The sequence below is a fragment of the Solea solea genome, chromosome 14, assembly GCF_958295425.1.
Source record: "Solea solea chromosome 14, fSolSol10.1, whole genome shotgun sequence".
Classification (NCBI taxonomy): Eukaryota; Metazoa; Chordata; class Actinopteri; order Pleuronectiformes; family Soleidae; genus Solea; species Solea solea.
In genome coordinates, this window is record NC_081147.1 from 10,548,003 (window position 1) to 10,561,352 (window position 13,350).

At 41.4% G+C, this 13,350-nt stretch overlaps 1 protein-coding gene across 8 annotated transcripts in view; it reads right to left on the reverse strand.

The window, feature by feature from the left end:
* Positions 1–748: 748 nt before the first annotated feature.
* The window catches only part of si:ch211-26b3.4 (connector enhancer of kinase suppressor of ras 2), a 58,052-nt gene continuing 45,450 nt past the window's right edge, over positions 749–13,350 (reverse strand). For 3 of the 8 annotated variants that reach the window (XM_058650657.1, XM_058650658.1, XM_058650660.1), the window contains 11 exons: positions 11,645–11,682; positions 11,506–11,548; positions 10,369–10,417; positions 9,563–9,735; positions 8,658–8,731; positions 8,460–8,531; positions 7,488–7,558; positions 7,276–7,376; positions 5,916–6,669; positions 3,846–4,108; positions 749–3,761 (listed from right to left, as the gene is read on the reverse strand). In XM_058650657.1, the coding sequence (XP_058506640.1) occupies positions 3,552–3,761; positions 3,846–4,108; positions 5,916–6,669; positions 7,276–7,376; positions 7,488–7,558; positions 8,460–8,531; positions 8,658–8,731; positions 9,563–9,735; positions 10,369–10,417; positions 11,506–11,548; positions 11,645–11,682 (1,848 nt within the window). In that variant the 3' untranslated portion in view covers positions 749–3,551. The remainder of the gene's footprint in view (positions 3,762–3,845; positions 4,109–5,915; positions 6,670–7,275; positions 7,377–7,487; positions 7,559–8,459; positions 8,532–8,657; positions 8,732–9,562; positions 9,736–10,368; positions 10,418–11,505; positions 11,549–11,644; positions 11,683–13,350) is intronic. The other 5 variants (XM_058650663.1, XM_058650662.1, XR_009242167.1 and 2 more) reach the window with 4 other exon arrangements.

Below are 13,350 nucleotides of genomic sequence, written 5' to 3' on the forward strand. Positions count from 1 at the left end.
GTTTCCCACAGAGTCATTATACTCCCTTGTATCACAAGATTAATAATTGTTTATTCTTTTTTTTTTAAATACACTCGTAAAAAACCTGAATTGGGATACACTTCTGTATAACCACTACCCTCAGACCTGATTTCCATGTTTATTGCAAGTCCGATGGATTTTGTAATTTAATTAACTGAAAAAGTTATGATTGAACTAGCCATAACAACTGAAGTGCAGTAAAATCTGGTTTTAATATCTTATCTACTTTTGTTACCATATCTTTTTTTTCATTGTGCAAAGTAATTTAACTAGTTTATTACACATTTAAATGTTGATTGCTTGTATCTGACTTCATATAAATGATAGGAGACATTGCACAGAGGGCAGTAAATAGATGACCAGCTTAGGGCCACAGAACATTTTAACTGAAAACTCTTGTGTTGTCTCCATGGTGATGCATTCAGGGTTTACTTCAGCTCTCCTCCAGGGTGAGCAGCCTCCCATGAATCAAGACATCATTGTGTTACAGTCAAACTATTGACAATTTTCAACAATTAATTTGTTTAAAACAATCCATTCAATATACAGAATGGATATATAGTAAATGGTCACACTACAATGTTATAAAATACAAATTACTATATTTAATGGAGAAATTGAAAATATTGGGCCAAGTGATTTGTACAGTGTTGTCTTTGGTCAGAACACACGGCAATGATGTTTTAATCAATCCAGGAAAATGTACACATGAAGAGAACACAGCTCATAGTGCAGAGGATTCAGTTTATTGAAGTCAAAGTTTAACAACTTAAGTTTACAATCTGTATTTTTTTGTAATATATATTCATATATATGAAACCAAAAAAGGCTACTTTAGGAAGAATAAATGTCATTTTCTTTCTTTTTTTAATATCATCTTTAGTCATTTTTAATGTACAGAATAACAGTAAGCTAATATTATCCTTGAAAAAGAGCAATATGTTCCTTTTTTAATGTCGCAGTGCAACTTACATCTTACACACCTGTGCAATGTACCATGAGGTGTACACCCCTGAAAAAACACACAGTGGAATCTCCCTTTTCGGCCTGTTTCTGCAGGATCTGGGACACAAAGATCTGGGAGGGATAACACAGTCTGTGCCTACAAATCATAACCCACGTAACTCCTTCATCTACAGTATGTTGCCTGCTCAGCGGAGCAGCAGCATTTAACGTAAGAAAACATATTGACCAACACTACAGATGAGAAACGGAGAGAGGTCTGCAGACTGAAACTGTATCATTGCTCTTCTACAGCTGTGTGTGTGTAGGATCGCCAGTATAGTCAGCCCATTGTTGCCAAAGAGAGGGTTGGGAGGCACAGGGAAAGTGCTTGCATCATTTTGTTTTCTTTGTGGTTTACTCGTAAATTAACCTTGTAAAAAAAAAAAAAAACATGAGCTATAAATCTGGGGGAGTGATCAATACTTCACAACAGTGAGACATGATGAAAAAACCCGAACCTACACACAGTAAAATATGAAGAGTTAGTACAGCTAGTGCTGGATGCAGCAGGTGCTACACATGTCTTTGACACTGGGAGGCACCACTGAGTCCATGGCTTGATAAAGCGTCACAGACATTACAGACCAATGAATGTAAATGTCTTTGACCGGCTCAGTATCAACCATGTGCTAGGAGGGAATTAAAAGGAGAAGTAATTGTACTGCTGTCTCTCAGTCACCATTGGATGTGTGGTCGTCTCACTATGAAAACCAAAGCGTCAAACTGAATACTGCAGCTTAGGTGCTTTAGAAGGATCTGCATTAGGCTGAATGACAGAGTAGCAAAAGTGCTCCCCTCAGTTATTGTACAGTTTGTGTCAAAATCTCTATCTAATCAAAAAAAAAAACTTGATAAACAAACAAAGTCATTCTTTCTTCAACAGTACTTTTGCATGTATCATGCGCTACAAGTCTAATTATGTTGCAATCATGAGAGGAAGATAAAAAGAAAAAAAAGAAATAAACTCACAAATGATCCATGATAGTTAACCATGTCCAATTAGATCAGTCCCAGGCCTTTTCTCATGCAACACGTCACCAGGAGAAGATGATGTAAACCAGTAAAAACTGTCAATCAACTGTCAGTGATGATGGTTGTCGTTTGCCTCCTAGTTATTCAAATGCTTAACACCCTGCATCGACAGAGTGAAGAGGGGGACACTGCAAAACCTTGGCATAGAATACATCATACTTTACATTATATCTATGACACAAAACGTAAATAGATTTATATATTCTTCTATGTTTAAATATATTTGTAGACTGTACACAAATCTTTAGAAAATGAGACGGCAAATGCTTTTACCTGATATTTTGAACAGCAATGGTAAAGAGGCCGATGAGACATAGACCCTGTGATGCAGCCAATGAGATGTAGAAAGTGCATTCTTTGTAGTGAGTGACTCCCTTGAAAAGAACTCGCTAGCTCTTGCATTCACTGTTTACGGAAAAGAAAGGAAAGAAATTCAAAAAAAAGAAAATATTTTTTGCACCTGCGCAAATACATACTCTCTGTCTTCCCTCCGCTACCTCTAGAAGCATATCACAGTGGTAGTGGAATGCAAACATTTACATCAGTATACACATATACATAGGTCTTTGAGGACAAGAGAGAGAGAAAGAGAGAGGAAACAAAAAAAAGGAAACATGTGAGAAAGGAGGAGATGAGAGAGAGGGAGAGAGATTGCAAATTAAATTGTAGGATTGCACTCTATCATAGGAGCCTCCTTCTGCAGATAAAAATGGGTTTTTTTTTTTACAGTTCACAGTTTGAAATAGCGTGCATCTAGCTGGCACAATGGTTTCTCAACACTCATGACACTCGGTTACATCGGCTAAAACAGATAAACCAACATCGATGGCTACCTTTCACAGTCTTTTTACACCAAAGTCACATAGTCACTGCCCTTACTTTGCCCACATTGTCCCGTCAGATCATCCTGGAGTAACAGTAAGGTCCCTGTAAATCAGCGAGATATGCAGTGAGAGGAAAAAGAAAATAAAGAGAGAGAGAGAGAGAAAGGGGGAGAACTGGTGGCTCTGGGTGCAAAGTTCATCAGTACAAAAGTACAGTGCTGTGGTGAAAAGGATTTTCCTCTGTATTGCTGCTACATAGCTCCCCCTGCCCCCTAAAATCAACCAGAAGAAAATAGCAAAACCAATACAAAGGAATGAATATGTTAAAAAGTCTCCTTTTTTTCCATTTTGCTGGACAAGCACGTGGAGTTTATGCTGAGTTCCATAGACAAAGGAAGATTAATGCTTTCTGTTCAGGCATGCAATAGGCACCCTCTGGGGTCCTCAAGATTATCAAAAGTTCATACACGCAGGTCTCAGACTGTTCCCTCTATGATATTTACACATCTTAAAATGTGTGTTCCTGTATGTGTTTCTGTGTGAGTGTGTTCAGAGGAGGTTTGGCTAAGTAAAGCTGTGTGTGTGTGTGTGTGTGTGTGCGTGTGTTTGTGTGTCTGTGTGTAAGTGAGTGTCAGCATCTCAGTTCAGTCTCTGCCTCCCCTCTCTTCCTCACACATGTGTCTCAATGAAGGAGTGTGTGTGGGTCATGAGAGGTGCGGCCAGCGGGGAGAGGTCGTCCTGGCCGTTGGTACCAGGGCTGAGCTGGCAGATGTCTGTGTAGAGCTCGCTGTGCCACTGCTTCCACTCTCTGAAGGTCTGGGAGCACAGGCCAGGGTCCTCCAGGAGGGCACAGATCACTGCCAGCTCCGACTCTTTGGCCTGGGGGAGCAGAGAGACACCAGGGGATTACCACACTGAATCCAATTCCTTCCTTGCTGTGAGAGAATCCTCTCTTTGTGCTACCTTCAAGGTGCTGCGGAGGGCTCGCACCCGGTGTAGCCTGTCGTTGAGCAGAGGGTCCCTGGCTCGCTGGGTGAAACAGCGTCGCAGCTCTTGCCTGCTACAAGGTCTCGGGTCTCCTAGGGCCGTCACGTTAGCTTGCTCCAAGGCCCGGTACAGCTGCTCTAGACCATCTAATGATTCTGGCTCACGGCCCTCTGACACCCGCCGCTCCCTTCCTTCTGACACCCTCCTCTCTCTGCTCTCAACTCTCAACTCCCGCAGGTCTGAGACAGCCAGGAGACAACCATTAAGAGTCGGATTCATAATGTACATGGTGTATTTTAATACTAACAGAGCAGAAATACTATCAGACAGTCCGGTTCTCTTCCTCACTAGCACGGGGTCTTACCAAAGTGTCATTTTTTAGCAAGGTTAAAATGAACCCTGCCACTCTACACCACACACACAACTACACACACTACAGGTATGACTGTGGGCCCACTTCTCTATTGTGTGTGGTCCCACAGAGCACACAGCTGTTTGGAGTGAAATAATAACAATAAATTAATGTGTATTCCCTCTTTTAACCTGACTTTTAAGACCCAATCTTAAATGAAAATGAAGTGAAATCATATTTGTTCCCTTGGTGGACAATTGGACATTGCACAGAACTGGAAGTTACTGAAATAAAGATCTGAACTCATACATCATTGTTATAACAAATATCCTCTATTTTTTGTGAGGGGACAAAAGGTCATTCCCAGAAAAACCATGTACAAGTATCTAATGTATTGTTCATGCAGTTTTTAAAACTCCCAACAGACCTATTAGGTATTTTTTAAAGAAATAGTGTAGTAGGAAAAAAACTCAACATAGAAACACAGCACAAGGACATCTATTGTGTTGACTATGTTTCCCAGCTGAGGTCTCTGATTACAATGTATTCTTTAAGCCTGTACATTTTTTTACACACAAATTAAGACGATGAGCTCAGAGGAGAAGAGAGAAGTGGTGCTGTTGTTGAGTCACAGAACAATAACAACAAGCAATCATTTCTAACATGACGGTAATATTATGGTAATAAACATCTTATTTCTAATGCATGGTAACAGAGTGGCAATGAGTAGATAATATTTCAGTAATACAATGTAATTCCCAAAGTACTTTCCAGGTAATAACATATAATGTATGCAGAGAGTGCAGATTCTTGAAAATCAAAATTGATAAATGACATTTTACAGATAAAATCCTCCCTCATTTCCAAGACACATGTTACATCATTAGTACTAAGTAGTACCATATTATTACCGGATTGTTACTATTCTGTTATGTAATCTGTCATTTTGGTGTATGATGACAGTAACATTTACTTATTTGTTTTAAATACAATTTATGGCTTTGATTTGGCTCAATGTCTAATCTACCCCAGGAAGACTAGCTGTGCCGAAGGGAAAAGCTAATGTGGTTCTAATAAATAATCAAACTGCCTAAACCTAAATCATATCATGGTTGTTGCTCCACTATTAATACATTACTATGCAAATTATTTTTATTTAATGATCCTATTAATATGCTCTCCCAACCCGTTCTCATCCCAGGAGCGTCATGTACCGACACTCACGTCCCTCAGCGTCGCCTGACAGATGCACAAGGCACACGCACCAGGCTTTCAACTGACTCAAAGCAGAGCAGAGTAAAATACAAGTCAGAGTGTGAGGTTAGGGTTAGGGTAAATATCCAGGTTAGGCTTATTGGATATTCACTCTGACAGACTTTTATTTTATTAATATCATAAGCATGTCCATGAATAATAATAAATCATAAATAATTATACATAATAAAGAATATATGTTTAACTTGTCAATGACTGCTTAGTACTGTTTGGTGCTCACAGCGACATTAAAGGGCAGCTGCTCTGAGCGTCTAAATGCACCACGCAGAGTGTTTCTAAAAGCAACGTCGAGGGATGTGACAGAGCGACAGCATATGACGCTCTTGGGATGAGAACGGTCTGGCTGTTCACACTGTTTAAAAGAAATCACTATATTCTTGACTTGTTGCAAAATACTTGATACAGTGTAATTTTCTTACCCTCCTCAGCCTCGAGCATATCTGCAGCCTGCACTTCTCCCTCTTCATCTTCACTCCTCTCCTCCATATGAGCTGAGGTGTGCAGCAGCTTCCCTAGCATCGGGTCTCTGTTCCTGGGCAGGCTCTGACTCCGCTGCTTGTGAGAGCGTCGGTGTGTGTAACTATGTGTATGTGGCCCCCGCTCCAGAGGGAAGGGTCCGTCCCGCTCCCTGTCCCTCTCTGCGGCGTGGTGTCTCCGTACAGGCAGAGTGGCCTGCCTGCGTCTCTCCGGGGACATGCCCTGCCTGCCCAGCCCTCCGTACAGCCCCATTTCTCCTGCCATGCTCCCCATTAGGCCTCCATAATCAGTCTCTCCGGGCGCAGTCTGGAGGAAGTGCAGCCCTGCACTGGTCAGCGGGGTCTCAATGAGGTCCTGCCAGGAGCGACGCTCACGATGGGAAGAACGGCAGCCGGATGAGTGTGTACTGGTGCTACCTGTGCCAGTGCCCATGCCCATGCCATCTCCACGCTGGTCCTCAGCTGAGGAGTGGGAGTGTGTGGACTCGCTGGAGAAATGCCGACCATGCTTGGGTTCGGGGAAGGGGCTAGAAGAATTTACCTGGAGAGGGAGAGGGGAGGTGGTAGAGACCATCTGTGGAGGGATGGGGGAGGTGGAGGCACTCATTGGTTGGGGGCGTGGGGACGGAGTGGAGCGCATGAGGCTCATGGAGCTGACTGAGCGGGGCAACTGGTCATAACTGTGGAGGAGGTTAGTCTGGATGGCCCGAGGGTAAATGAGGTGGACGGGGTTGGATTGTGTGAGAGGAGGAAGTGATGGGAAAGGTGAAATATGTGAAGGAGCACAGACGCAAGGAATATAGTAACCCGTGAAACAAGGAGAAGGAGGAGATGTGCGAGGAAGCAAGACGTGACAGAAAAAGAAAGGTCAAGACAGAATAAAGGAAAAAAAGAGACCCAAATATGAGTGCAACAAAGCAATGAGATGGCAGATATGTAACTTCAGCAATGGCTGACAGGAGCGTGGCATGGCTTAGCTGGAAAATGTGGTGCCACTGCATCTGCTCTGCAATATACACGTCTGAAGGGTGAACTTCAGTGTTGCACAGTGTCTTTTCATGTTTAGTTTAGAACGTAATGTTCATTGTCATTTGTCACCACCTAGAGGTCACACTTGTGTATAATTCCTGACAGTAGAAGGCTGCTTACAGGACCAGACAGTCTCACACTCGGATGTATTATTAATGCTGAGCAGCTCTGGTCTGTGCAGCTCTGAAAACTGTGAGGCTTTCAGGAATAAAATATTCAATCACAATGAAACACTGTGCAGAAAATGAGTGTGTGTGTGTGTACGTGTACTTACTGATGGTGTGCGATGATAAGTATCACAGAGGGATGGCGGTCCCTCTTGTTTGAGCGTCATTGAGCCGTCAACCTCGTCTTGATCGCTCTCACTCCAGTAGTCTAATTTTTGAGATAAAAACACACACACACACACACACACACACAGGGATTTTAGTCATTGACAGATGAGGAAAAAGTGCGACCAGTCATTTTAAACTGAGACAATCTTACCTTCGTCTGGGCGTGGCACCTTGTCATCTGGTGTGTAACCAATAGCAGCAAGCCCCAGTCGGTTCATCCACCTATTGGAAACAAGTGAAGGAGGATGATAATTGAGGAGGAAGACGTTATCAGAGTGAATATATACAGTATGAGAAAAGTGGCAGAAAGGAGGAGCAGGAAGGACACGTTATACTGTGGCTGGTTTTGCTTTGATTGATTGAGAATTGAAAAAAATAATTGCTGCTTTATCCGGAGTCAGTTTATTTAATTTCTTTATTTAAACAGAGTGTGGTTTCTGACTATACAGCAGCTTCAGATGTATTAACTGTCATAAAGAGTTCAATTATAGGTGCGTTTGGTTCCTTCCGGGGTTTTTGTGTCATCTTGTACATCTGTATGTGCTGTGTTTGCGTATTCTTCACACAGATACAGATGAAAAGAGTGGCCGGATTATTAACTCTTCTGCTGATTCTTGCATCTGCAAACAAGGTGATCATTCAAATTTAGCAGTCTTGTGGTTGTTTGTGTGAAGAGGAGGGGCTGGGGTGGAGTCAAGAGTCCCAAACTGAATTATTGTTACAGCTTCCGCACATGCATCTCCAAACACAGTATGGAAGTCAAATATAGCTGGTAAATTATTCTCCCCCAATTATCTCCCCATGTCACTGAGGGGCGGTGTGGATAATTAGAGCTCCTCAGATAACGCTCCTGCAAATATCACTACAATCTCCAACTTACACAAGCGCACACACGTGACGCCGTCTCACATTTACAAACACACTTCTACATTTAACAACAGAGAGCTGGGTTTATGCCTTATTCATGTGCACTTCATTGTGTTGCAGGCAACAGCCCTCCAACACAATAGTGCACTGATTAAGGATTCATAAAATGACACGTGACGATGCCAGCCTGTGACGACTGTCCACACTAAGACACAAATACACACCCGCGGAGTCTCACAGACACACAGTCGCTTACCTGTTCATTTCCTCAAGACAATCTGTGGCGAAGAAGAAGCTCTTGATTTTGGGATGACAGGCTTTGAAGGCACTGCAGTCAGCCATGCAGGGGGAAGAAGGCTGATTAGTGTTTTTGTGTTTGTGCAGTCAATTTGTTGTGTGGGTGAGTGCAAATGTGCTTGATTAGTAATTTCAGCGACGTGTGAGGGACACTCACAATTTCCGTCTGCACTCTATGGCTCGGTCTATTCTGAACTCAGGGAGGCTGATGAAGCCCTCAGCTTTCTCATCCTGCAGCAGGAGACAGATGGAGAGTGGCGGCACATCATCAACACAGAGAACAAAATGTCATGCATACTGATATAGCTGTTTTATTTGGGATAGTAGTCCTCTAGTCAAGCATATGAAAACAACATATGTTGTTTGTATTTACCACTTAACATGAGGCATAGATAGATAGATAGATAGATAGATAGATAGATAGATAGATAGATTTTCTTCTGATTTTATTTGGTAGTAATGAGTAACTAAGATAGTTAGAGGAAATGCAGTGGAGTAAAAGTACAAGTTGCTAGAACAAACAACAAAATAAAGTACAGATACGTGAATTTTGTCCTTAACATTACAACACTGGTCTCGTATTTTTAAATATTTTAAAGCAGAAATGTTCGTAAAAGGTCCAACATGTAAGAATCAGTGACATCAAAAAGTGAGACTGCAGATTAGAACAAACAGAGGACTCTTCTGCTCACCCTTCCCTTACGTCTTTCTTTTTTGTTTGTGTATAGCGAGCCGTTCTGCCTGCTGTACAAACAAGCAGTGCAAAATGGCAGCCTCAGTAAAGCTAAAGATAAAAGGCTTATTCTAAGGCTATAGAAACTGTTTTCTTATCTTAGAGGGATTCTACACTTGTACAAACATACTTATATAGGTAGTATATTAAATTTCTGTCAACAAGTTCTCCTTAACGTTACACACTGGACCTTTCCAAGTCGCAAAGAATTCAGTATTATTCTTTTATTTACATGGGATTTATGGAGGAGAGCTCAATGCTAATGCTCAATACAGCATCAGGTTAAACTCAGGGATGTTCTGTCATGAGAGACAAATGTGGTGGCTTACGTTTTGGTTGGTGTACCAGTAGAGGCAGGACTCTTTGAGGATGAACCAGTACTTCCTCCATTTCTGAGTGAAGTAGCCTTTGGCGTCTTTCTTCTTCCACAGCCAGCCCTCACAGTCACCGTGGCCCAGGTCCTTACACGAGATTCTCCTTCTACTGGCGCTCGTGAGAGAACCTGCAAAGAGACAACATGTTGATATTTAAACTGGTGCTGAGAAGATTTGGAGGATAACTGCAAATAATACTGATAAAGAAGTCAAAGTGTGCTTCTTTAGAAGGAATACAAATGATGGTTCTCTCTTTACATCTGACACAGCAATGTGAACAGTTTACATTATAGTGCAGTCATAGTGCATAGTGCATAATATTTTGGTAATTATCCAGGTAACAAAGTATGATGTTGAAATTCATCTTCATACACATTTTCCATTGTTATTACCAAGATATTACTTGGTGATGATGAGAGAATTAAGATATATTTCCATAACATTACCTCGCTACTTCCACATTATTACCATATACATCACTGTGATGAAAACTGTTACAATTGAATCTCTGAAAAAACATCTGCATCACTGATGAGACCAGTGACAGTGATAAGTTAGCAGTGTCCAAAAATGGAAACAATCAATCACTGCAAGAGCGGTGACGAGGGAAAACAGAGCAGGAAGGTGTCAGCAAGAAAAATCTGGACATGTAAACTTTTGTTTTGCAAGCACAGTGTAGCTCTCTCTGCTTATGTCCAGTACAGATGCTTTAGCACGGGTTCAGTTTAGCGTTCAGACGTTTACATCTTTTCAGTGCTTACCTTTACTTCTCTTTTTGGTTTTCGTTCTTAGCGAGGTGTAATGGAAAGACTACAAGGAAGAGGGAAAAAAAAAAGAGCTTAAAATAACAAGTCAAGGCTAAAATTGGGCGAAGGACAGACATGTTACAGCAAAGTTTGTGTGATGGTGTTAATGAAATTCCCAAATAAACAGGAACAAGTCGTTCCCTCTGACTCTCTCTCACACGCCCTCGCTGCCTTTTTTTAAAAAAAATATCTAAATGTAATGTTATCAGGCAAACAGCAGAGAGGATTAAACACACAGAAGGGATCACAGAACTAAAACTGCAGTAGCCAAGCAGTGACCTACGACCCGTGATTGAACTAAAACCTCACACAGAACAGGAAATTGTGAAATGCATCACAAAAATTCAACATTGTCGATTGTCAGCATGTAGTTGAATCCCAAATTAAATGGCACACGTGATGAAATCTGTCCTCAGGGGAAACATTGTGCTTTGTTTATTTCTCTGTTGTGATGAGGTTTGATGTGACACTGTAATGAAATAAGAGCCATTAAGTCACTCGCTTAGTAACGTCTGTTACACAACGATGTGATTAAAAATAGCCACCACAAGCTAATGGGACCATTAATGTTGTATCAGCTGAACAATGTTTCCAGTATTTTTGATATTTAACATATGATTATAACAAATACAGTACACTGTCGGCCCAGTGGATTTTTTATTTAGGTGACAAAGCTAAATAACTACTTGTTTATAGCCATGTGCTGAGTCACTGTAATGCACTACTCAGTGTTTTAGAGGGGAGGTGTGGGTTAATGACTAACAAAGCTTCCTGTGTCACAGTAACCATAGTATGGAAACCAATTCACCTCGTCTTTTATTTAAATGATTACACATGTGAATGGATTTAATCTCAGCTATATCTCGTATTGGTCTCTGACTGCATGTCCAGGTCTTATTTGGACACAACTGATCTTCATGTAACAGCAGATGTGGTTGCTAGGAGATTTGTGATGCAATTGTGAGGCCTCTGTTGCTTCCGTAAAAAGGGGGGGTTGAGTCTCTGTAGTACAGGAAAAGCCAGGGTTGTTTAAGAATGAGACACAAGACCAAAAGCTTGACAGTCAGACACAGACACCCTCTGCTCTCCTACCTTCCTCATGGAGGCTGCTCCTGAGCTTCCTGAGCCCGAGTACCTGCAGAAGGATGGACAGGAACAAAACAAAAATCAGCCCCCAAACAACACTTACCGCTCTTACTCGTCAGATACGTGGTCACATGTATGGACTCACCTGTCTGTTGTGTCTGCTCGCAGTGTATCTGCACCTCGCTGGTGGACAAAAGGAGAAAAATAATCTTTATTAAAGAGCTTTTACAAATACATTCAAACACAGACACACACATACTATATGTCTTGTGTTCATGTGTTGGTAAATCATCTCTGTGCTCTTATGTCTATTGTAAAAACCCACATAATTTAGACAAGGGGATTTATTCTAATTAAAAAAAATATCAATTTATTTTTTATTGCCCAAATTGAAAATCATAGTTTTCCCAAGTGGGCTTTACAATCTGTACATGGAGCGAGATCCTCTTTCCTTAGAGCCTTGTGGTGGCAAAGGAACGATTCCCTTTTAGAAGAAATAATTATAATAACAGGTAATAACGTGTTTCTTAAACTTTCCCCATAAGTGATTAATACAGTGCTGTGAACCGCTGTAATCTACAGCACTATACTGTATAAAGGAATACACTTTGTGTAGTTATAATTTTGATAGATTCATGGGTCCAGAGTCCATTTAATCTGTAAAATTCTAATAATATATTTAACAGAATGGTAAAAACTATGACAGTGTTATACCTTTTAGATCTTATAAAGATATCCTATTGCCCATCGTCAAATTCAGACACAAAAAAGCATTTTCACATAATTAAATAAACCTACATGGGCACAGGACTGGGTGATTCAGGACTTACTGGGTCCTTAGCCTTCCATTAGTAATAGTAGTAGGTTTTAAAGGTTTTAATGTGCTGCATATGTCACTTTTAACGCTAAAGAGCACAAAAGAATAGTTGACTGTTGATCCTCATCACCAGGTCAGTTCTGTTTTTAGAGGAGCCCTTTCCACCAGACGAGCACAAAGAGATGTTTAAATGCATTTATCAACTGTCTTTCTCTTTTCTTCAGTTGCTTTGTGGGATATGAAGCTGTTGACAATGCTGGAATAGCAACCTTCCCACGGAGGTCTTATGTATACTTAGAACTACTGATACTTAGAATAGAATAGCACACTCTCTCTGAACTACCCTATGTTATAGAATTATAGTTCACGTTGCCTACACCAGCTTTATCTGCATATGACACGTATTCAAAGAACTGCGTCAGCGTCCGGGATGAATTTAACATTTTTGGTGTTCTTCATTAATGGATATGAATCATACAGGGAGAATGAGTAAGAATCGGGCCATTAATGTTAGCATATGTTTGTTAGCGCAGGATGGTACACTTCATGTGGTACAGAACAGATATGAGTCATCACCATGAGAAACACACAGCTGGGGGGGGGGGGGGGGGGGGGGGGGGGGTGAGGTAAGAGAGGGCTGGTGTGAGCCAAGCTGTGAATTTGTGTGTGCCTCGTGTTGTACACACACTCTGTCGGCCGTGCTTGTAATTGGTCTGGGTGATGCTGAGTCATACACCTAGTCACAGGGGTACATGATTGTGTATGTGTGTGTGTGCAAATGTGTATTCGTCCATATTAAATGTCTATTTAGGCTCAGGCATGTCTGAGGAGATGGGGGTAGGTTGTGTTAGGATGAGTCGTGAGATGGCTTCCATGTATACAAATGTACTGTGTACTGTGTGCGTGTGTGTGTGTGTGTGTGTGTCAGAGGGGTGTATCTCAGAGTGTCACTTTCATTCTCATAATGCGTAACGCTGGCAGTCGTGCAAAAACACTCATCATCCTCTCTCTCCTGTATCTCCTCTACCTGACAC